General features: G+C 37.8%; 2 protein-coding genes and 1 long non-coding RNA gene across 12 annotated transcripts in view; 1 reads left to right on the top strand and 2 right to left on the bottom strand.

Moving 5' to 3' along the window:
• The window catches only part of ZNF410 (zinc finger protein 410), a 36,443-nt gene extending 32,165 nt beyond the window's left edge, over positions 1-4,278 (bottom strand). For all 8 annotated transcript variants that reach the window (XR_012494598.2, XR_012494597.2, XM_088797398.1 and 5 more), the window contains exon 1: positions 4,090-4,278. The gene's annotated coding sequence lies outside the window, so the exon portion shown is untranslated. The remainder of the gene's footprint in view (positions 1-4,089) is intronic.
• Positions 4,279-4,403: 125 nt separating this feature from the next.
• LOC148758700 (uncharacterized) lies at positions 4,404-5,678 on the top strand. The gene is made up of 2 exons (XR_016020904.1): positions 4,404-4,624; positions 5,060-5,678. It is a non-coding gene; the product is annotated as an uncharacterized LOC148758700 (long non-coding RNA).
• On the bottom strand, positions 5,326-22,178 carry PTGR2 (prostaglandin reductase 2). Of its 3 annotated transcripts, none has more exons than XM_019733449.3 (10): positions 22,035-22,178; positions 19,378-19,462; positions 18,190-18,308; positions 13,540-13,731; positions 11,725-11,895; positions 10,393-10,602; positions 9,504-9,625; positions 8,386-8,473; positions 7,569-7,608; positions 5,326-6,341 (listed from the first exon to the last, which is right to left on the bottom strand). In XM_019733449.3, the coding sequence occupies exons 2-10, from the start codon at positions 19,412-19,414 to the stop codon at positions 6,265-6,267; spliced, it is 1,056 nt and encodes a 351-aa protein (XP_019589008.3). In that variant the 5' UTR covers positions 19,415-19,462; positions 22,035-22,178; the 3' UTR covers positions 5,326-6,264. The 3 variants fall into 3 exon arrangements, with proteins under 3 accessions (XP_019589008.3, XP_019589009.3, XP_019589010.3); XM_019733450.3 differs by having other exon boundaries at positions 22,025-22,164; XM_019733451.3 differs by having other exon boundaries at positions 21,929-22,059.
• Positions 22,179-23,188: the final 1,010 nt, after the last annotated feature.

Here is a 23,188-nt window from a genome sequence, read left to right as displayed (position 1 = left end):
ACTGTGAAGCCAGAAACAGTAGGATTCACCCTAGGCCTTCCCCCTTCTCTTACCAGGATCTTCTGGGGCGCTCCATTTCCACAGCTCCAATTTTTATTCCAGTCATCTCCCCATTTCCCTACAATCCTTCAGAGCCAAATTCATCAACAGGGTTGTCTGCACTTTCTCATCTCCAGTAACTATCCAACTCCATCAATCACCAAAACGTCTCTTGTAGGATTACCAATGATCTGCATGTTGCCAAATCCAATGGACACTTTGCTATCCTCATCTTACATGACCTTTGCAATGAACAACTACTGTTTTTGATTTGTGCTACATTCATTCAGGTCTGCCTGGGTGACTGGATCCACATTTTGTTTGGGGCTCTACTTCTCCCCCATTGATTACATTCTTGGCGACCATAAATTAAGGTGTTCTTTTCTACCCTGGCCAATTTTTGGACACTTGACCCATGTTGAACAGATCTGACACTTTTCCTCAGAATGTGAATCCTAAAAGAAGTAACTAAAGACGGAAAACTGCTGCAGCAGCCCATTAATTCCAGTAATGCAGTCGGCAGCCTCCCCTGGGGCTGCTCGTATTTCTGTCCTTTATGCAGCCAGGGCCTTCAGCATTTCCTTTGGTCCTGTGAGCTGCCCACATCCTTGTTAAATTCCTCTTCTCCAGAAGTAAACTGGTCACTTGCAACCAAAGAACCATAACTGATAGTATCTCTCAGAAGCACTGACTCACTCTGTCCTCAAACTAGACTCTTTGCTTCCAAGATACATGTTCCTTATTTCTCTCTGACCTTATTGGGCAATTCTCCAGTCTCCTTTGATAACTCCCATACTCCTCCACTCAGCCTCTAAATATTAATGGTCCTCAGGATAGTATTCAGGCCCTCTTTTCTTGCTACACGTTCTCTCTAGTGTAAATTCATCCAGTCCCGTGGCTTTACATGATACAATCTCCAAATTTTTTATCTGTAGCCCAGATATCTCCTCTGAGCTGCAGATTTGTATATAGAATTGTTTACTTGACATCTCATAACATTTTAACTTGCCATCTCAATTTTAACATGTCCAAAATGAATTTTCTCCCAAGCCTGTTCCCCATCATTCCCTGCCAGCCCTTCTCACTATAACCCTCTACTCAAGGACCACCATTTACCCCACTTAGGAGTAATTTTTATTACTTTCTTTCCTTTGCTCCCAGTATTCAATCCAGTTCCAAGTCCTATTGACTATATCTCTAAAAGAGGAAATACAGTAAATCCACCTAGTTCTTTCTATGCTGCCATCACCCTACACCAGGCCACCATAAACTCTTGACCTAAAATACTGTTCCTGCCTATTAAGTTGATCTCCCTGATTCTACTACTGCCACCCTCCACTCTTCACTGCAGTAAATATCATCTTAAAGTGTGAATCCTATCACTCCTCTGCTTGAAACTCTTCTCTAGGCTTTCCAATGCACCGAGACAAAATCCGAACTCCTTATCCCAGCCTCTAAGAACCTATGTGAGCCATTCCTGCCTCTCCAACCGCCTTCTAGAATCACCCTCCCTTTCTTGCTCACCAAGCTCCAGCCAGATGAATCTCCCTTAATTCCTTGAACACATGAAGCTCTTTCCTGTATTAGGGAATTGCATATTCTATTTCCTCCATCTAGGAATGCTTTCACTCTTCCACTGGTTAGCTGTTTTTTTTGTTTGTTTGTTTTAATTCTTCAGAGCTCAGTTTAGCTATTAACTCATTTAGAAAGGCTTTCCCCGATGCCATAACCACACCTTTATCTTCTATCTGTTGTTTCCATTGTAGCACTTATCACAATTTCTAATTCTTTCATTCATTTTTACATAGTATTCATTTTTTGTCTGGATACCCCCGAAATTGTAAACTCCATAAACAAGGGCAAGAACTAGTCTTACTCACTAAGTATCGCCCAGCACCTAGCAGTGTCTGGCACAGTACTGCATGTAATTCATAAGGAATTTAGGTCTCCAAGAGTCATTTCTGATACTTATGAAGCTCTAAGGTTGTCTTTACTATGAGCACAAAGGGCTTTTCCATACAAGCTTCCCTGCAAGCACTTAGTAGACACTGACTAAATATTTGTATAATGAATGACATTGCAAATGACACCCAAATTTGTCTCTATCCTGACCTCTATTCTGAACTCCAACTTTCATTTCTAACTGCTTGTTAGTACTTCCATATGGATTTCCAACAGCACCTCAAACCTAACCATGTCCAAAATCCAGATTATCATCTCCCCCACCAAACCTGTTCTTCTTCCTGTACCATCCATTTCAAGTATTGCCCAATCTTCCTCCCACTCAGCTGCAAATTCAAGGTCTTCTACAATCTCTCTCATCCTCCACATTTAAACAATCCCAGTGGTTCTAATTCCCCCCAAATCTATTTCTATTGTAATGCCCTATTTAGGTCTCTCAGTATCTTTCAAGTACACCATTAAAACAGGCTCCTAAGTGGCCACCCTGCCCTTAAAATTCCCCTTTTCAATGCATCTTTTACACAACCACTCCAGTTATCATACGAAAACACAGAAATGCTTATATTACTCCCCTTACTCAAATTTCTGTGTCAGAATACTAGTCAAGTCCCTAAGCCGGGCATTTCAAATATTCTACTTATCCTCAAATACTGTTACAGTTGCAGCACCCACTACAGCCCTCAATGAGCTCTACTCCAGCCCACACTGGACTGGCTATTAAGTGAACACACCAACCTGTGTCAGTGCTCAAGGTCTTCACTTGGGAAAGTTCCTCAACCAGTAATAAACACCCGCAATCCAGTCCTGATCTTGAGCAATCCTTTCCAGCTTTTAAATCCAACTCAAATGCCACCTCCTCCATGAAGGCTCTCTGATCTTTTTTGCTCCAATCAGAACAAATCTGTCCTTACCATGGTGTTTTCATAACACATAGTTTAACCTCTCCTTAACAATTATTTCATCCTCCTTTGGGTGTTAGTTGTCTACATGCAAATTTTTCTCACTGGTTAGGTTTGCGGAGTTTATTCATCCTTCTTCTATTAACCTAGCCCAATGCTGTGCACAAAGTAAGTATTCAGGAAATATTTACTGAATAAATAGGTAAACCCCTTAGTTTACAGAGGGGGTAAAAAAAGCCAAAGGCTAGAGATTAAGTAACTTGTAAAAATTAGACATCTGCTTAGATGAAAGACTTTAAAAACTAAAACCTCAATCTTCTGACTGCCAGTTTAGTTGACTATACTCTATTCACACTAAGATAACGCAAGGTGCATATTCTCCTTCCCTAACAACACAATGTCACTGACTTTATTTCAAAATGTTTCTTTTTTTGCAAATATGCTGTGTTGACCCTTTGCCAAAGTGAGGAAGAAGTACAGATTCTTAGGTCCCGAGTTAATAATACTTCCAAATAGTGCCTGAATGCATTTCAGACCCTCGTGAGTGAGATAAACTTTAATAAACTAATTGGATTATTTTCTCTGCAGAAACTTCCGAGGATAAATTCAACCCGCGAAATGCATACTGGCTGGAAACATTCACAGCCCACACCCACCCCTGAAATGACAGGCGAAGGAGAAACCGCCAGCCCAGCCCCTCAGCGTGGGCAGCCGTCCTTCTTCTAGACCCAGAAAGGAAGTGGACGTATGATAGCAAAGGGTAGCTCTGGGATGAAAGAGCCAGGGTAGAGTCCCGTTGGCATCCTCTTTCCCGCATTACAACAGCCTGTGTGAGGCCTCAGGTCCGCGGGCAGGCCCCGGCTGCGGGTGCAGGCTGGGAGCCCCCGCCCTGGGGATTCGCTGACTCCGGCTTTCTCAGGACGGTCTGTTCCCATGCCCGGGCCCCAAAAACAAGCAAAGGGGTCGAGACGTCGGCCCCAAAACCCCGCGAGGGGAAGGGTCGAAACCGAGGGGCTTCAGACCAGCCGCTCCCGGGCCCGCCAGATCCCAGAGGGGTGCCAAGAGGGGCGGTTTTCCTGTCCTCTCCGGGGGCGAGTTCGGCCCGAGCCCCCGAAGAGACGACACTGGCTTCCACCCTCTCGGGGACCACTTAGGCTAGCGGTGTGGGCTGGACCACCCCGAAGCTCACCTTCCCGTCCCGGGCAGCCGTCCGTGCGCCGGTCCCGAATTCCGTCCACACATAGCGTCTTCCGGCTCCCGCCGGAAGCAGCTCGAGAGCGGGACAGGAAGTTTGGCCAACCCCCCACGCACACACCCACTTTCTCGCCTCCAGGTGGGGCGGGGGCCGCCCATTGCGGGGTTCCGACCTCAGGGGTGGCTGGTTCCGGTGGACTTGAGACGCAGAATTCCGCCCGGGGGGAAGGAGCTGCCGTCCCCCGCCACCCATTCATTCTTTCTCACTTTGTAGGCTGCGTGGTCTGCGAAGCCCAAAAAACAGGGTCAGTTAATTCTATCCGTGACGTCACTGCTTCCCAGCCGCAGCGGATGGGGTAGTTTTTCCTGTCAGCTGAGAGCAGAACTATTATAGTTACAATGGAGGCAAGCGAGAAAGAAAAAATCACTACTTAAACATTTATCAGAGTTCTCAGTGAAGAGAACCTCAAAGCTTCACTGCCGGAGAAGGGAACTGGCAGAATCTAATTCTGCGTTGTATACGGGACGGGGTAAGAATTGAGACTCACGTAGAACTTTTTTTTTTCTTTTTTGGGGGTTGGGGGCTGGGGGGGGGGGGGTCATGAATTCCCTAGAGTCTGGGTTCCATATATTTGGGTGTAGAGGTCTTGGATGTCCTGACTGGCGGCTAGCACACTTGAGTCCCAGGCTGGAGGCCACCACTTCTCAGAGCTTTATGAGATTAAGTTCTTGAAATTACTTTTTTTAAAAAAAAAAAATACTGCTTCTCAACGAAGGTAGAGGCAGTGGGAATTAAGGAGTTCTCTAAGAAAGACAGTTTCAAGATCAAGACAAGCCTTGATGACAGGCATATAAATGGGTGAGAGTAGCAGTTTGGGTACACGATGGTGATTTAAAAAACAAAGGAGAAAAACGGTTGGTGGGGGGTAATTCCTCTTTAGATAAAGTGAATTTATATATTCCAGGTGCGAAGGGTATATTTACTTGGCTGTAAAGGCCCCGAGCTTAAGTAAGAGGACAAAAATAGAGATGCAGATTTGAGTTATCAACGCACGGAGCCCTCTCTGGAGATGAAATGGTCCGGGAAAAGTATATAAAACAGGAAAGAAGAAAAGGCCACTTAAGTGAACTGGAGTGACTGATGACTAACCCAATTTGAATCTACTTTGTACAAATGTTGTCAAAAGTATATTGCAGTGTGTAAACAGGTGACCATAAACCAGCACAATACTCAGAAAAATATCCTCAGTTTTAATGTTTAAAGGATTTACATTTAATAAAACACTCTTATTTAGAGTTACATTAGTAGGTCTTGCACATTCATGTTTACAACCATTTGTTAATTTTCCCAGTCAGGCCTGGCATTTTCTGAAGCTCTCTTTGCCGTCTAAATCTTTTTGATCACCTAAAACTCCAAGTGATATTTATATTTATTTGCCCTTGAAATCTTTACAACTATTTGACAGTATGTGCCTGCTAACCTAAAATAAACATGTGCTTTTATCACTAAGTATTTGAGTTTTTAGGCTCAACAGGAAACTGGCAAAACACAAACAGATCATCTTCTGTAGTAAATCTAGTCTCTCCATCAACCTAACCAACCAGTTACTTATTTTCTCATACCACTCCCCACACAAAGCCTCTGCTCTCCTATCCCAAACAATGTTCCACAGACACTGAATTCCCCCAAACCCCTACACAGTAAGTCCCTTTTCCATCTATAATATGGAAAGGCTATCCCAATTCTATTCATATACTAAGTTTCAATTCAAGAATTATGTAAAACAAATATTTACTAAGTGCCTTCTCAAGCATTCCATTTTAAATAAAAGTTATTGATTTAAAAAAATTTGTGTGATCCATTAACAGCTGTATCAAATCTCCAGTGGTTTCGGAATATCTGATAAAAATATCACATGTAATACCAGTTTTAGCAAAAGAAAGAAAAATAGATCATGTTGACTTCAATCTATCATTGTAAATAGTCATGTTGGAGGTAGAGTACATATATGATATTGAAGGTATAAGAAAGAATTATGCAACTAAAAAAATACCACCTATGATCATACTATGATCAAAAGCTATACTGTAAGGTTTTTTTAATGTATCTTTAAAATCTTTGTGCAAAATGGAAAAAAAACTATTTCCTTGATGAAGACATTTATAGAGATTACAAAGAGGTTTCTTCTGAAATGCAAACTATCTGCTTTCCAATGTTACCTCCTGTCATCATGGACTGAAATGCAGCTGGAAAGAAAAAGAAAACTAGGTTATCCGAATACATAAAGGTCACTATCATACATGTTTATCAGTAGGTCAGACACATAACAATTAATTTGAATAATTCAATTATGTTAATATTAAGTATAAAGGGATACTGTCATGAAAAGAAACCTTAAGTAAAACACTGACAAAGTTACAGGACAAACTAACCCAATTAACATCTGAAAAAGTTGTTTTTACCCAAACTAGAAATGTTTAATTGGTGTATACATCAATGTTCACTGTTCACGGCATCTGAAGACTAGAGGCAGATAAGTATGAAGATACAATGTCAGCCAAAACAGTATTTAAATAACAGTTAAAAATATTAAAAATCTAATCATAAAGTTTCACTAAGTGAAATACACATATATTCCTGAAAAGTAAGTGAAATTGATATTTCTGTTCAGTAAACATATTAACAAAATACATTAAATCTTTTTCTGAGAAAGAAAAAAATCACTTTGATTAATCCTCTTTAACACGTTGCATACGGATCACGAGACTCTTCGTTTTTTCTGAGCCATGCGTTAAGGACGGATAACGAGAATTCTCGTTTTTACTGTTGACTCTTTTTACTTTGCACATTTTATTGAATTATTTGTGTTTCGTTAATAACAAAGGAAGCTGCTTTCTGCAGTATGACACCAGGAGGGATTACTAACATCATAGGTGAGTAAATCCTAAAAAATTCCATAGAAAAATAATAAATGACATAGAAGCATTTACGCTTTAAAGAGAAGAGTGCATTTTAAAGTAGTTTCTTTTAAAAACCTGCCGAAACAGAGGGGTATGAGGGATTTAAACCCCGCCGTACGCAACGTGTTAAACAAAAGAGAATGTTGGAATCTGTGTATGGTAGGCAAAAAAAACCCCTAAATATTGAAAATTTACTTAATATAGTCTTGTGATGCCTTAGAACCATTCAATCTGAAAAGTTACCTAGAGACTAAATGACTTTCACAATTCTTCTCATAAGCTGTTTAAGAAAACAAAGAAACATCTTATGATTTGAAATGTGAAAATAATACCTCATAAATACCACTAAGTTGAACTTTCATGGAGTTTGATTAAGATATTTAAGGAAAACTATAGGATAGTTTTACAGGAAATAAATGATTAAAAAAAAACCAAAGAAGTAGAATTAAAAGAAAAAAGGGACTATTTGTGCTGAGCAAATGTATATAATAAATAGATTTACATTCATCTTACCTCCCATGTTTTCCAATCCGTTTATCATAGTTTCTTTGATCTGTAAATCAAAATACTATAGTTAACAATCTTCTTTAAACTTCAATGTTTCTAGTTAATATTTTCCATTTTGCAAAAGACAGCAATACTGTTTAGCACTTTCTGTCTAAAAATAGATATTCATTTCATGTAGGTAGCCCAGAAAGGTTTCCTATCAGTTGATTTTTTAAAAATAAAATCCTATTTCCCATTGTCTAATCTTCAATTAAAACAGCACAAGCTATACACCCTCCTTTCAAAAAAACAATTGCAAAAGCACACACACATACAGCTTTATCTATCATCTGCTGGTTTCAAGAACATGCTAGGTCAGGGTTTCTGGACCCCAGATTAGTAACTCCGGATTTTCAACCAACAATCCAGAAATATATCAGAATGTCGAGGGAGGGTAGGAAAGAAGTATGGTAGTGGAGAGGTAGAGGTACTACGAGGTGTTTATAAGCTTTTTGAGAAAGGACAGCTTCTAACACCTAGTGGCATTCTGTGAATATTGGTTAATTGAGGAATTACGATTTGGAGGGGAAAAAGCTATTGCTCTTATAATCTAAGAAATGTAAAGGTTAATAAAATTTTAGACAAAGGGAATAATAAAAGAGGGCTTCTCAACCAGGAAGTTATATTCACCTGGGAGGTGAAGTTAATTTATAATATTCAGTGCACTTTCCTTTTGTAGGAATTTTTATAATGAAACTAGTAGGTTTGCTATAATAAATTCAAATAATACAAAAGTTTATCAAATAGAAGAACGATATTGATAAAGAAAAGAATCAAGTTCTACCTTTAGCTTTCCTTCTTTAAACCATTGACTCAGCTGTAGTATACCAGACTCAAATTTGTCCATATAATTTAACACCAGAAATCTTTCTCTGTAGTGGGAAAGAAAACGATAATGATCAAAGACTAGTGTGGGAGTAAACAAGTCTAAAATCAAATCATTCTAGAACTCTGATATCTGTTCATCTTTCAAACATTAGGACTTAATCACACAGAGTCTGGTCAAATACAGTTTTAGTTGTAGTTACAGGTGTAAGTGTAATGGACTTCTATTGTTTCACCTGCCCAGCATCTACAAATCCCGTTTAGTAATACCGTGTTTCCCCAAAGATAAGACCTAGCCGGACCATCAGCTCTAATGCGTCTTTTGGAGCAAAAATTAATATAAGACCCGATCTTATTTTAATATAGACCCGGTCTTATATAATATTTTTGCTCCAAAAGACGCATTAGAGCTGATGGTGCGGCCAGGTCTTATTTTTGGGGAAACACGGTAGCACTGTGACTTGACTCTGTGGGTAATATCCTTTCCCCGTCATGTGATCAAAGCCAGGCTAGTCTGAACCAATGAATATCAGCTTTGGGACTTGATAAAACTGCAAGGAGAGAGCTGTTCTCTTTTTGCTTGGATTGCTAACCTGGTAAAATATAAGAATAGCAATAACAGTCATCCTCCTTCTTGCTGCTGCAAGAGCAGAGCCTGCAAGGGAGCAGAACTAACCCCGAAGGAAGCACAGCCCAGAGGTAGAGAAAAACTGAGTCGTGATACCGCTATGCAAACTATCCAGCCAAATCTAAGCCAGTACTGTACTAATACTGGGCTTCTCAGATACATGAGCCAATAGACTTCCTTTGCACTTAAGCCAATATGATGGAGTTTCCATTACTTGCAAAAAAAAGACTTGGCAAAAGATTGATAGAACAGATGAATTTTTTTTTAAAGTTTTCTGCCAGGGAGCTATTTAACCAAAACCTAAATATTGAACCGGCTTAAAATGTGTATTTTCAAGTTTTATTTAATAAGAAAAAAATTAAATGTGAAGAACAATACATTTCTGTTACATTTATGATCTTTAAACCCCTTGAATCTGGTAATAAGGGGAAGGAAAGGGTAGAACACACCTTGTGATGTTCCTTTCTTTCTGGATTGCTTCTATAGCAGGGGTTAATGGAGGAGGATAAGGCACATCTTTGTTGTACTGAGAAATCTGACCACAGAGGATGATGTGGCTGTTCGGATTCATCTGTTCAGAGAAAATTGATGATTATACCCTAAGATATGTGCCTTTCCTATATATGATTTTATGACTGTCTCAAAGAAAGCTTCCTTGACCACTGTTTAGTCCTTTGGTGCCAATAAATCGATTTTGTTTTAAAGATTTGCCCATTATATATATTTAAGAGTTTTAATTCCCTGGAAAATAAGTCCACTCCAAAGGAACATAGAGATAAATGAGAGTTTGGTAATCAGCAAAAGAATTACATTAGTTGTTGTTGTTGCTACTTTTATTATTAGTAGTAGAGAATTCCTTTGGATTTAAATAATTTAACTTCAATTGCAAATAATTTTATATACAGTGCAGGACAATGCAGTGTTAATAGCTGATGTTGACATTTATAATATTGTCAATAAAAATATGTAAACACCTGCAATCTATGAAAAGCTATTCCCTACCAATGTCAGGGGCCATGGCTGTGAGTTGGCTGATGATGAGTTAGGAGTCAGAACTTTACCATTTGAACAATACAACTGTATTTTTTCACAAAAATAAGTTGCAAAAATAAGTTGAAAAATATAGTACTGGTAGCAAAGAACTGAACTTGATTCTCACAGTGCAAATCTGCAAGCAAATGGAAGTAGATATATCAGCAAGCTCTTCTGTATCATCACGTTACTTTTCACAATAAACCCTATAATTTTAGTTTTTTTCTCTCTCAGTATCAGGTAAAGCAGTATCACATCAAATAAAATGTAGCATTTAAATTTATAAAAAACAAATCTGCAAACAACCTGACTTATCACTGTGTCACTAATGTCACCGCCAACATTGTCAAAGTAAACATCCACTCCAGCTGGGCAGAATTCACGGAGCTGTTCTGCCACATTCCCCTTTTTATAATTAATTGCAGCATCAAAGCCCAGTTCTGAGGTCAAAAAGAGGCACTTCTCATGGGTTCCACAAATTCCCACCACTCTGGAACAGCCCATCAAATGGCCGATCTAGGGGGAAAATTTTTGAAAATTATACAACTTTCTATTGCCACATTTAAATTTAAAAATGTGTAAGATACTACAAGTATATTTGAGTATTCAATACAATTTACATCGGATTACAGGGTTTTTAGTTAAAGTAATTTGAAACCAAAAGAACTGAGAATAGATATGTTGTTCTTAAAAACATTAAGATTGAATAAAATTAGACTTAGTTTGAATGTTAAAATCTCACAATTTAAAGCTGACCTCATAAAAGGATAACCCTAATTCAGTAGTTTTCAGTGGACAGATCTTTAGAGTATTATGCTAAGTGAAATAAGTCAGACGGAAAAGGAGAAAAACTGTATGTTTCACACACATGTGGGATATAAAACAAAAAGCAACAAATGAACAAACAAAATAAACAAACAAATGAAAAATTCATAGATATAAACAACAGAATGAGGTTACTAGAGGGGAAAGGGGTGCAGGGAGGATGAAGGTTAAAGGGGGTCAACTATATGATGATGGAAAGAGACTAGACCAGGTGGTAAGCACACAATAGAGTATACAGATGTCATATTATAAAGGTGTATACCTGAAATTTATATAGTGTTATTAACCAATGTCACCCCAATAAATTTAAATTAAAAAAAAATATTTTTCAGGCCTATGAGTAACTAAAATCATTACTAAGATAAAATGTTTTGTTTCAATGGTTTCATACTATAAAGCCTATTATTGATAAAAACAAAGCACTTTATAAAATTCTATCATAATATTTACTATATTTCTAGAACCCAGGAGTGCTTTGTTACTTGAAGACATTTTTTTTTACAATATGAGTTTGTTTTTTAATTCATGGAATCCCAGACAAGTACTATGATTTTCTTCCTTATATTGCTGGTTAGAGCAATGCTCCACGCATTTACCATGTTAATTTTTGGTTAATAGAGAACAAGATAAAAAATCTACAACATTTTTCATATTGCTATAAAGAGATTCTAAGCAGATAACATCATCTCTACCAGAAATATGTAAAATAAGCATATAAATTTGTTCAAGTTTATATTTTAAATTACATACATGTATCCGGAGATTCAGTTATAACTACTTTTTAGAAAATCAAATAATTTTCAGAAAATTTACCTGCCCAGCTAAGGATCCACAAGCACCAGCAGCCCCACTAACAACCATTGTCTGATTAGATCCAGCCGTTATATGACCTTTTTCCTGTATCCCAATCAAGGAAGTCAAACCAGGCATACCTATGGCCCCAAGAAAGTATGAAAGGTGTCCATCCACAAGTTGTGGGTCTACCTAAAATGAAATATATACCTTTTAAAAATAATACCAGGGGTTCCTGTTTTGAGACAACAAAGTAGAGACAACTCATTATAGACTGAATTGTGTCCTTCTGTGGACAAAAAAGGGGTTCTATGGAAAGTAACCTTACAGGATGATCTGTAAGAACCCCTTTTTCCTAACTGGGCAGGGTCATAGTGGGTAGTCACGGCCCTGGCATATAACTTCTTTAGTAGAAAGCTTATCTTTGCCTTAAGCAAGCCTTGTCCATTGCTGTCTATTGTTCATGTACATCTAGGTTAACACATCTTTAAAAATAAGGGTAACCACCCTCAAGAGAGCATATAATCTTGTTAACTATCTTATAACCCAATCCCTGCCTTGCTTTCTCCCACCTTCATGTAATCTTCCTTACATTCCCTCTTTAATTTCAAAATGCATAAAAGAAGCTGCAAAACTTATTCTGTAGAGTATCTGAGATCTTGTTCCCTGGCATATAGCATCAGTTTGGCTCAAATAATCTTATAAAAATTCTCAACAGGTTTGGACATCCTTACATCGACAGCCATTAAAATGCCGCAAAGAAATAAAATGGCAGTTTGTGTTCAGCAGTTTTAAATGGCTACCAATCTCATGTGTGGATTAAGGTAATGGAGAATTAAGTCTACAATACACAGAAAGGTCTATACTACGCAGATACATTTCATATAGGTAATAATTATTTCTTAGTAAAGCCAGTATAAAAAACAGTGTGAGTTAAGTTTGTATTCAGCAAATATCATTTCTCCATCCCTAGTCCCAAATCACTTTTGAGCTCTCCCCAACTGCTCAATTTCCTATAATAGCACAATGATAGGGAAAACTAGAAATTGCTGAATATTTCTTTTTCACTTCCTGCTAAGAAATTTCTAGTTAAATGTATTCTACTAGTACCATTAAGTTGACAAATGATTGTGTAATGCCTCCCATGTCATCTGTATCTTAACTGCTACCTTTACCTGATTATAAGAATTTGTAATAAAAAATACTAAAATTTTATCAATCTTTTTGTCACATTTGTCATAGCATTTCATTTTTACATTCACTTGTAAGATAGCTATTATTTTCATTATGTACGTGAGGAAACTGAGGTTTAGCAATAAAAAGTAACTTCCTTGCTAACATATATTAGGTTGAATGACTTGAAGCTGCCAGTTTTTATAGGTCAAAGTGAACAAATATTGGTAGTTTCACACGGTTCAACCTAACAGAAACTGAACTCCGGATTGCTAACACGCGTTGGAATTCCAAGCACAAACCAAATGAATTTCTTAAGTCAAGTGACAATTTCTCAGGAAACTTTAAAGCACACCTGTAAGGGGCTTTCTGGTTCTTAATATAAAATACGTTTTGATGCTTGTAACTCAGGTTTTATTTTATGCATGTAAAATTTGAGAAATAAATTAAATATGGAAAACACTACCACTCACTGGTCATCTAAGAACTGTTTCTACAGTTACACCCAACAGTGAAAAAGGAACGAAGGCTTTCCACATTTTTGCAGCTATCTAAACGAAAAGGTACACTTTTATTTTTTCCCTGATAACAGAACTGAACGCCAAATGCACAAAGTAAGAATTATAAGGGGAAAAAAGTCAGATACTTTATATTATACATCACCTTTTGAAGGCTGTTTCCATCCAGGATAACCTTGGTTTGCCAGGGCCAATAGAAAGAAGTCACAAAATCACCTTTAGTAAAATTTGTGTGTTTGCTTTCTTCTACAATCCCAACACCTCCACCATCAACCACTTGAGACAGCTGCCAAGGTGTTATATAATCAGATCCAGTGTCTTCATTCATTCTACAACGCTAAAAAAGAAAAACCTCATTCTGTCTGGTAATACCGAACCAGTTTATTAATTTACTCAGTGACTAAAAGGTATATAATAAGTAATGTTATGTAAAGTGTTAGTAAACAAATAAAATTTATCTTAGTTTCTCTTACTTTGTTATTTTTTATCCTGAAAAAAAATGTATCCTATCTCTAATAAGTAAAGAAGTACAGTTAAAAATGAATTAAAGTATGTTCTAAAATTAGATTGTGGTGATAGTTCCATAACTTTGTGAATACACTAAAAGCCACTGAATTATACATTTAAATGTGTGAATTGTGTAATATGTGAATTATATTTTAATAAGCTGTTAAAATTTTTATACAATTACTTACAGAAATTTAAGTAATATTACATATATTATGCTAACAAAAATAACATCAACAATGTGAGATATAGATAATGTATTACAGAATTGTACACCTGAAATCTATCTAACTTTACTAACAATTGTCACCCCAATAAACGTTAATTTAAAAAAACCTACACATAATACTATACCAATGGTTTCAATGGATTGTGGCAAATTAGATATACTTACACGTTGCTGATAATATTATAAAACTGTCCATTTTTTACAGAAAACAAATCAGTAACATATAGACCAGAATAGTACTCATTTCTTTTGGCCTAGCAATTCCACTTCCCCAATGGAAATAACACAAAGAAATGAAACTTTTTATACAGTTGTTCATCACAATCCCTTCTGAACTTTTCTTCCTCGTTTCTAATACTTATTCCCAAAGCATTTTTAAGCTTTCCCCAACTACTCAATTTCTCACTATAGCACAAAGATATGGAAAATGTCAGACCAAGCTCTATATCATACCCCTAACCTCAGGTGGATGTCGTCTTTATTCCACAAAGACAAAACTCCACGATGGCACCACATCCTTCCATGACTAAGGCTAAAGACTTCCTGGGAAGTAGTCAAGTCTCTCTTCCTCTCTGCGGCTCACTCTTGCCTCTCTCATGAAGCCAAGATGTAGAGGTCTACAGTGTGGTCCAGGAGATGGAAAAGATGGAAGGCTACTTGATTAAGGGGCCTCAGGTGGTCTAGTTCAGTTCACTAGGGGAAAAGGCCAAATAGAAAACTGAGGCAGACGCTTCCATGGGAATATGTTACATTCCTGCTTGTGTACCCCTCCCATGTGTTCTAGAAAAGCAAGTGGAGCAGCCATTGGATACTGGCCAGACCAAGCACCCGACTCTTAAATAAGGCTAAGGGAAAAAGTAGAACAAGTAATTCCCTATAGGTAAGCAAGTGATGTCAACATAAAAGAATGTTATAGAACCACCAAAACAATGATACTTGGACTACTTTTTCATATGAAGATATGTATATAAAGTCACTTAAATATGAAATCAAAATAGTATATACACATTAAATATAACCATGTAAAATACTGTATACACATGGTGGTTAAAATTAGTTGTGAATCTGGAATGACATAAAATTTCAACGATTTAATATTCATTGGATTCCTTTTTTCCTTTTCAAGTTCTTTTTGTTTTTTCCCCTTTCTTCCACCTCTCACCCCCTTAATCCGGTTTGGGCGGCACACGGTAGCCTGCAGCAACACACAGCAGCCCACTGGCAGCTCATGCCAAGCTCTCTGGCTGCTCAGAGCAGCCCAGCTCCAGGGAGAGCTGATGTTCGCAATCTTAGCTGTAGAGGGCGCAGCTCACTGGCCAATGTGGGAATTGAACCGGTGAGCTGGCCGTTAGGAACACAGTGCTCCAACCACTTGAGCCACCAGGCCAGCCTTTTTTTTTTTTTAGAACAATGTCTAGTGAAGGCAACTGATTACTTACAATTCCCAAGTGGAGGGGCACACTATACCATGCAGGGCCACATGTGGAAAGAAGTGATTCTTTTCCTTTCATTTAATTAATACTAAATAAGCACCATGCTAGTCACTGGAGATAGTGATAAATAAGACCTTCGTCTTCATAAGTTTACTTTTTATCAGGGGTGGCAGATAATCTAATAACTACACAAATTAGTATTAATTATAATTAGGATAATGGTGAAGGTAGTCAAGGTACTGTTTTGAGAAAATATAACAGAGAAAACTAGCCTGAGGGTCCAGGGTGATTCAACCAAAGCAAATTTCTTTAAAGCAAGCTTCTGGGGAATAACAGCAGTTGGCCAGTTAAGGGAAAGGGGTGAGAGGAAGCTTTTAGATGGGGGGACAGCACATATGAAGGCCTGTTTGTACCTGGGATTTTGTTTTAATTAGGTATGGTAAGGACACAGATAGAGACGACTGCCTTGAAGGAAGAGTTTATTACTTACAATTCTCAAGTGGAGGGCACACCCGACTATGCAGGGCCACATGGGGAAGCACCAGAGTTTGTCAGGAGGCAAAAGCAGCAAGAGGAAAGCATGGGCCAGAGTCTTTATTGTGGTTTCTGGGGGAGGGAATGGGCAAGGAAGGGTAGGCAAGCTTGAGTAACTTGAGGAATGAATAGTTGGAATAATTATGGTGGGCTGTGGCTTACAGGGATGGTCCCTAGTTGTCTGGTACTGGCCCTGAGGTGATTTAGGGCAGGGAAAATATTGGCTTGGTGTGTGAGAGTTAGATGAAGGAGGTGGTTGGAGATACTGGCTTTAGATCCATTGGTTTACATATGAAAGGTATGTCCCTGGCCAAGTTCTTTGTTAGCTCTGAAAATTAGCTAGCCCTGGGAAAGGCAGTCTCTCTGGGATTAGCAAGACCCCGAAGATAAGAAAGCATCATAAAATACAGAAAATAAAAAGCATGAGTAATCAAGGCTTGAGCAAAAAGGGCCACTGGTGTGTTATAAAAGAAAGAGGCCCAGAGAAGCCAAGATACGACAGTAAGAAATAAAGCAGGTTACAGTGAGACTGGGCAGGCAAACATGGTAGGATGTAGCATCTTAGACCATGTTGAGGATTTTAGTCTTTATCCCTAGACCAATGAGAAGCCATTAAATGATTTTAATCAAGGTAACATGACTAGTGCCTATTATAAAAAAATCACTGTGGCTACAGTGTGGGAGATGGTTTAACGGGGTAGAGGATACCCCATTAGGAGAGAAACAATGGTGATTCACACTAAATAGATGTCCTTAGAATTTACTGAGAAGTGGACTGAACTGAGAATTACATAGGAGGTGGGACCCACAGGACCTGATGATTGACTAATAGAATGTAGAGAATGAAGAGTCGAAACTCTCCAGACACTCTCAGTGCTTTCTACATGAAATGAATGGACAGAGGAGCTATTTACTTCCCTGCAGGAAAAAGAGTTGTTGTTTTTTTTTCTTGTTTTGAGGTTGGGGGTGTTTAGAAGTAAAGCTCATGAATTCAATTCATGTCATAATCCTAGTTTTTCCATCATTTACCCACCCCTAAATCTTTGGGTCATAAATTTCTCTTCACTGTAAGACTCTCAGAGGGAATTCTGCTGAACGGAAAGTTTGTCCTAACTAAAGATTTCTATGAAGAACACATCCTTTTAGCTTGTTTTCAACTATTCCTTTTTGTTTGCGCTGTTCAATTTTTAAAACATTTCTGAACTTGAACCTTAGCTTTATTTTGGTAAAATTTGTTTTCCTAATTTACATTGCATTTGTTATCCTGGGCTTCAGTGATATTCTTTACATTTTGTTCATTAGGGCACTTGCAATCTTTAGATGTCCCTAGCTCTGTCTTTATACATTGAAGTGTAGAAGTCGTAAGAAATCCAAACCAGGCATCATCAAGAACGGACTCTGAAAACTAAATAGTGCACTGTCATTTTTCTCCTGAATTTGTGATAGTTACAGTAGTCCCCCCTTATCTGCGGCGGACGTTACAAGACCCCCAGTGGATGCTTGAAACCTCAGATAGTATGAACGCTATATATATCTATGCTTTGTTCTATACGTACATACCTATGATAAAGTTTAATTTATAAATTAGGCATAATAAGAGATTAGCAATAACTAGTAATAAAATAGAACAATCATAACAATATACTGTAATAAAAGTTACGTGATATGGTATTATTAAGTTAAATAAGGGAATACCATGACAGTTGATCTGATAACTGAGACGATTACCAAGTGACTAACAGTTGGGTAGCACATACTTGTATACAGAACCTGCCATGTAAACTGGATCAATTTGAGAGAATTTCCAATCCTAATTTACTGTCTTCAAGCTTTACTTACTCCTGGGAAGTGATCTGGATATTTGGAAGAACCTGACTAACCATAAGTGTTACTGTTACAAAAACCTTCCTCCTACAGCATTCTTAATAACACTAGTGAATAAAAACGAAGGCAATCTGTAATTCACAGATATCAAGATATACTTCCTCAAATATTTATTAATCATGAGGATTGCACAATAAAATTCAGATGCAACATAAAAAATATGAAAATAAAATTAATTTTCACCAAGTCACATAATCCTGATTCTTACCATGTAAGGATCCACAGAAAGATAAAGAGTTCTGACTTTTAATTGTCCTTCATTGATATTATCTGGTAAATTTACTTCTTCTACTCGGAAATTTTCTGCCACTGGATTACCATTTTTCCCTAAAATAGTAGGTAAAAATATAAAATCAAAAACTCACTTTCTTACATAATTATTTATTATTCTTTAAAAGGTCATTCTAGGATTCAAAGCACTCTCTTCTAATACCGGCATGAATAAATCTATATTGTTTTGTAATTTCTGTAATTCAGCATAAATTCTTCAAATAGTTTTACTCTCGATTTTCTCCGAGCAGATCCTTTGGAATATTGCTGTTAACTTCAAAATTTCTGTTTTTAGATGACTACAGGCAAATCACCTCACCCGTTTTAAAACTTACAAGGATTTCAAAAAGTGAAAAATCATAGCCAACTTTTAAAAAATTATGAAAATTAAAATTTACAAAGTAGTAGAAACACATCAGCCAAAAGAAAAGGTAAACTTTCCCTCCTCATTTTAAAACAAAAACTTAAATAATGCAATTTTTAAAAAAGTGAAGTCTTGAAAATTAGAAAATTTGAAATATGAAAAGAAAAATCTATAAGCAGAAAATGCCATCACTAAAAATGTACTCTTATTAAGTTGTGCTGAACATAACCAGACTCCCTATTCATTGAATCATCCCATTTCAGAGGTCGGAATAGAATGTAAAGATTTTAATTTAACTGTTCACTTCACTAAAACTGAGGTCAGAAAAGGTAAGTGACTTTCGCAGGCCACATGCTAGGCACGTGGCAAAACCAAGGCAGCATGGGCCCTAATCTCTTACGCTACTTCCATACCTGTTTCTATGACTCAGTTTAGAAGTCATAAAACAGAAAAGCAAATTTTAAGAATCAATGATCCATACTATAAAGAAAAAACAAAAGCTACATATATTTGTAATATAACCTTTTCAATATTATAATTCTAAAATACCTTATTTTTTCAACAAATGGCCTTGATAAATTATCACTTAAAAAAACTTGAGTATTACATTATTTAAAGAATTTCTTCTAATATCTCTGCTAGTGTTAATATCTTCCTACGTCAATTTAGCACATTGATATCATATGAATCCTTTTGTTCCTCCATTTGCATTAATACTTATCAAAGACCACAGCTGTTCATTCATCACAGATAAACACATACCAGGTCGGGAATTCAGTATCACTCTTCGTACAATCATCGCCTTGTTTGCATAGGGATCGCACAAGATTTCTGTATAAAATAATTCCTACAGATAGAAAGAATTTTAAATCACAAGAATGTTTTAGAATAAACAATTTAAAAATTAAAACATGAAGCACATTTGTTTCTGAACAAGGAAAACTCATATTTAGGATCCAAAAAAGATATAGTATCCTGTCAGAGTTTACCTCCTAAAGCAAATATATGAAGACTAAGTCTAATTCAAATTTTTGCTTAACAGGAACAAGTTTGTTGAAGAGTGAGTGGGGCAAACTGTTTTTGGCCTCATAACTCAAGCACATTCATCTTCATGCCATCATGATTAAGCCTCCTACTGTGGCTTGATTAAAAGAAGACAGCATGATATATTCCTCCAGAGTTTGCCAGTTAATCTAGGAGCAAAATAAAACACTAACTGCTTAATTGAGATGTAACCAAATTTTCAAAAATTCTTACTCATTTATCAAAATGGAAATTTCTTAATAGTTTGGCTGATTATAAAAGGAATGTCAAAAGCATTTCTAAATCCTCACCTTATAAGAAATTGTGTAATATAGAATGTCCAAATAAGTAAGTAAAATGTCAAGTTTATTCTGGATTTACAATTTGAGCTAATTAAAGAAGGAAAATAGAATTCCAGTGCTGGCACTATCTGACTTGAGGGAAATAGTCCTGCTTATCTTATCCATCAGTAAAAATGAGAACAAACCTTTAGTGAGCATTACTATATTACACTGTTGTGAGTGCAGAAGAAAGGGGGGAAAAAAGAAGTCCACAATGTTTTGTAAAGCATTGATTCAATATTTCTAGTGAATCAAATTGTGTGTAAATTATGTAAGGATTAAAAAGCAAAGATTTCCAAATTGATGCTGGGTCCAAAGATAACTGCACTTAAGTGGTTATTAAAGCACCACGATAGCTAAATTTTCAATTAAAGTTTTTCCAAATGAATATTTGTCCTCTTCCCTAATCACTTTCAAAGTATGCTTTATTTCTTTAAAATACGCACATTGTAGATTTGTCCAAATACTGCTTATAAGCATGAAAAGTACTCCTTTAAAGTTCTCTCCCTCTGTATTAAATTAGAAAGTTTTCAAGTTTCAAATACTACAATTAATTAATGTAGGATAATCACACAATATCCCTCGATAGCACAACAAATTTAAAATATAAAAAACTTAGTTACAAAATCAAAACTGAAAATATGGCACACCAGGTTCTAGATGCGAAAGGGTGGTGGTGGTGTTAAATTCATCCAAAGTGTGTGTGTGGGGGGGCTCTTTACTGACTAACATTAAGCAAACCATATTTCCCGGGTATGATGTTAAGCGGGTTCCTAATTAGTGCTAAATAATTAATATTCCAAAATACCAGATCAATAATCAACTGAAAAATTCATTCTGGTGCCAGTTATGAAGAGTGTGCTAGTTAAATGTCTACCTTGCAGCCTAGTATAAGAGAAAGGGCACTGAATTACGAAGAGTAGAGTACAAGTCCTGGTTGTAATCAGGTGGGATCTTATTAATTTATTAATATACTCAGCCTCTTTCTGGAATGTTCCCAAGTGCCAGGAAATGGGCTAAAAACTTTATAGTCATTACTGCATTTACCCACTACCCAATAACCCTATGAAATTGGTACTGTCAGCGTCCACATTTTATAGACAAGGGAGGCACAGAGATATTGAGTAACTTGCCCGTTGTGCAACAATAAGGACACTGGGACCCATACTCAAACATACCATTTACATGAGCTCCCTAACACTTTTTTTTTTAACTTTTATTTATTTAAGTGTGGTTTTCCAGGACCCATCAGCTCCAAGTCAAGTAGTTGTTTCAATCTAGTTGTGGAGGGCACAGCTCACAGTGGCCCATGTGGGAATCAAACCTGCAACCTTAAGAACACCGCGCTCTAATCGAGTTAACCTGCGGCCCCTCCCTAACACTTTTTAAGAAAACATTTCTCTATCCTGATCTCCTTCAGTTATTCTGCCACAAATGACTCTGTTGACCACTTCCTTCTTATAAAACATGGAAATCCCTGGGATTTCCTCCACTCTTTCTGGGAAGCTGCCATGGTGTCCTTTGAGTCTTCTGGTTTTCTCCTTCCTCTGCCCCGGTCTAACATGTAGGGACTCCAGCATGACTCCTCTTTCTCAGTGACCTCACTTTACTCTATGGCTCCCACTACCAACCACTCACGTGGAAATCCACAGCCCAGAATTTCAAGCTGACTTTCCAGACTGTGTAAGTGCCAAGAGGATAGGGATTTGTATCTGTTGTTCACGACTTATGTCCACACCCTATGCCTAGCACATGGGAGGTAATCAAAAAATGTGTTAAATGAACGCCCCAGAAGCACCTTAAAAACAATTATATCCATTCCTGAGGTTGCTTTCTCCCAACAATTCTATTTCAAAACAAAAAACCTGCTTCTGCTTCTTCCCCAGCATTCCCTGTTCTACCGTCCTAGGTATAACGCCAGTAGCTCCAGGAGGAAGCCTGGGGGTCACCTTGGTTCCTTGGTCGTCCCTCACCCCGAAGGCCCGACCCAAATGCGGGTTCCCCAGCCCCACAGCCGGGACCAGCGACCATCGTTTGTCACTCACCGCCACCGACCTCAGAAAAAAATATCGCGTTGTTTGCAGGGCTGCGAGGGGCTCACTGCGCGACTTTGGCCCTCCCACCGCAGTACGCAGGCGCACGACTAGATGTCTGCTCCTCGCCTGCTCTCCTCCCAGGGGCGGGCTTTGGAAGTTTAGGCATTTTTCTAAGAGTGGCGGAGAAGGTGCGGACCTGTAAAGGGTAGTCACGTGTCTGGGCAAAGTGTATTAATAAATTAATCATGACTCGTGCCCTACGGCCGTCCCTACTACCTGGATGCAAAGAGCAAATCGTTCAGCCTTGACCAGTGAGTCCACTTCTAGAAGTCCTTGAAGTCATTTTATTCGTTTTATGGACTTCTCCCTGAGTCTTGGGCTGGAAAATTGCAGTGAGAGTGGGGCCATCAGGCTTACCCCTCGTCATTTTATGGATGGGGAAACAGACTGTGAGCTGATGTGATTGCACCACCCTCCTTTCATCGGGTAGGGGGCAGTGCTGAGATTAAAACCGTCTCTCCACATTGCGGGCCCAGGACCCTTTCCCGGTTCTTTAAGGCAGGGCTGTCTCTTTTTTCACAAAGAACCCCGAATTCGTCAAAGATAGTTTGCCTAGTGTGGTCAGATTTCTCAATTTCATTAATTATTAATTGCTTCCTGTTTTGCGGAACTGGGTTGAGCAAGGTTTATTCCTAGGACGGCTTTGGATCCCCAGGGACCCTAACAGACCATCCTAATTAGGCAGGTGAAAGAATTGCTTTTTACATGAGCTTCCTAACGTGTCAGAGCTAACAGCACAAATCATGGTATTCAGTACCTGAAAGATGGCAGGAATGGTGAGCAAGGGGGTAAGAATCATTAAAAGGGTTAGAGCTCCTAGTATCTTCACCTCTGAAATTTTTACTTCTTTGAGAAGGCTTTACAAAAGAAGTAGAAGGATTATACCACTTTGCAAATTCCTATAGGCTGGAGTTTATCTCTTTTATCAGTCTTGTACAAGTAGACCTTCAATAACCTTTTGTAATAACTTAAGCCAAATGATGAAAAAGAAAATGCCCAAACAGACTAAAACTAATAGCGTAAAATAAAGGTAGTTTAGGACTTGATCTGAAAAGAAACAATCTTTCAAAGTGGAAAAGAAACTTCAATATTAAATTAGTTTTGACTCTCTTG

This window comes from Rhinolophus sinicus, chromosome 3, assembly GCF_057876585.1.
Source record: "Rhinolophus sinicus isolate RSI-liver-muscle chromosome 3, RSI-T2T, whole genome shotgun sequence".
NCBI lineage: Eukaryota > Metazoa > Chordata > Mammalia > Chiroptera > Rhinolophidae > Rhinolophus > Rhinolophus sinicus.
This window is presented reverse-complemented; position numbering and strand designations above follow the sequence as displayed.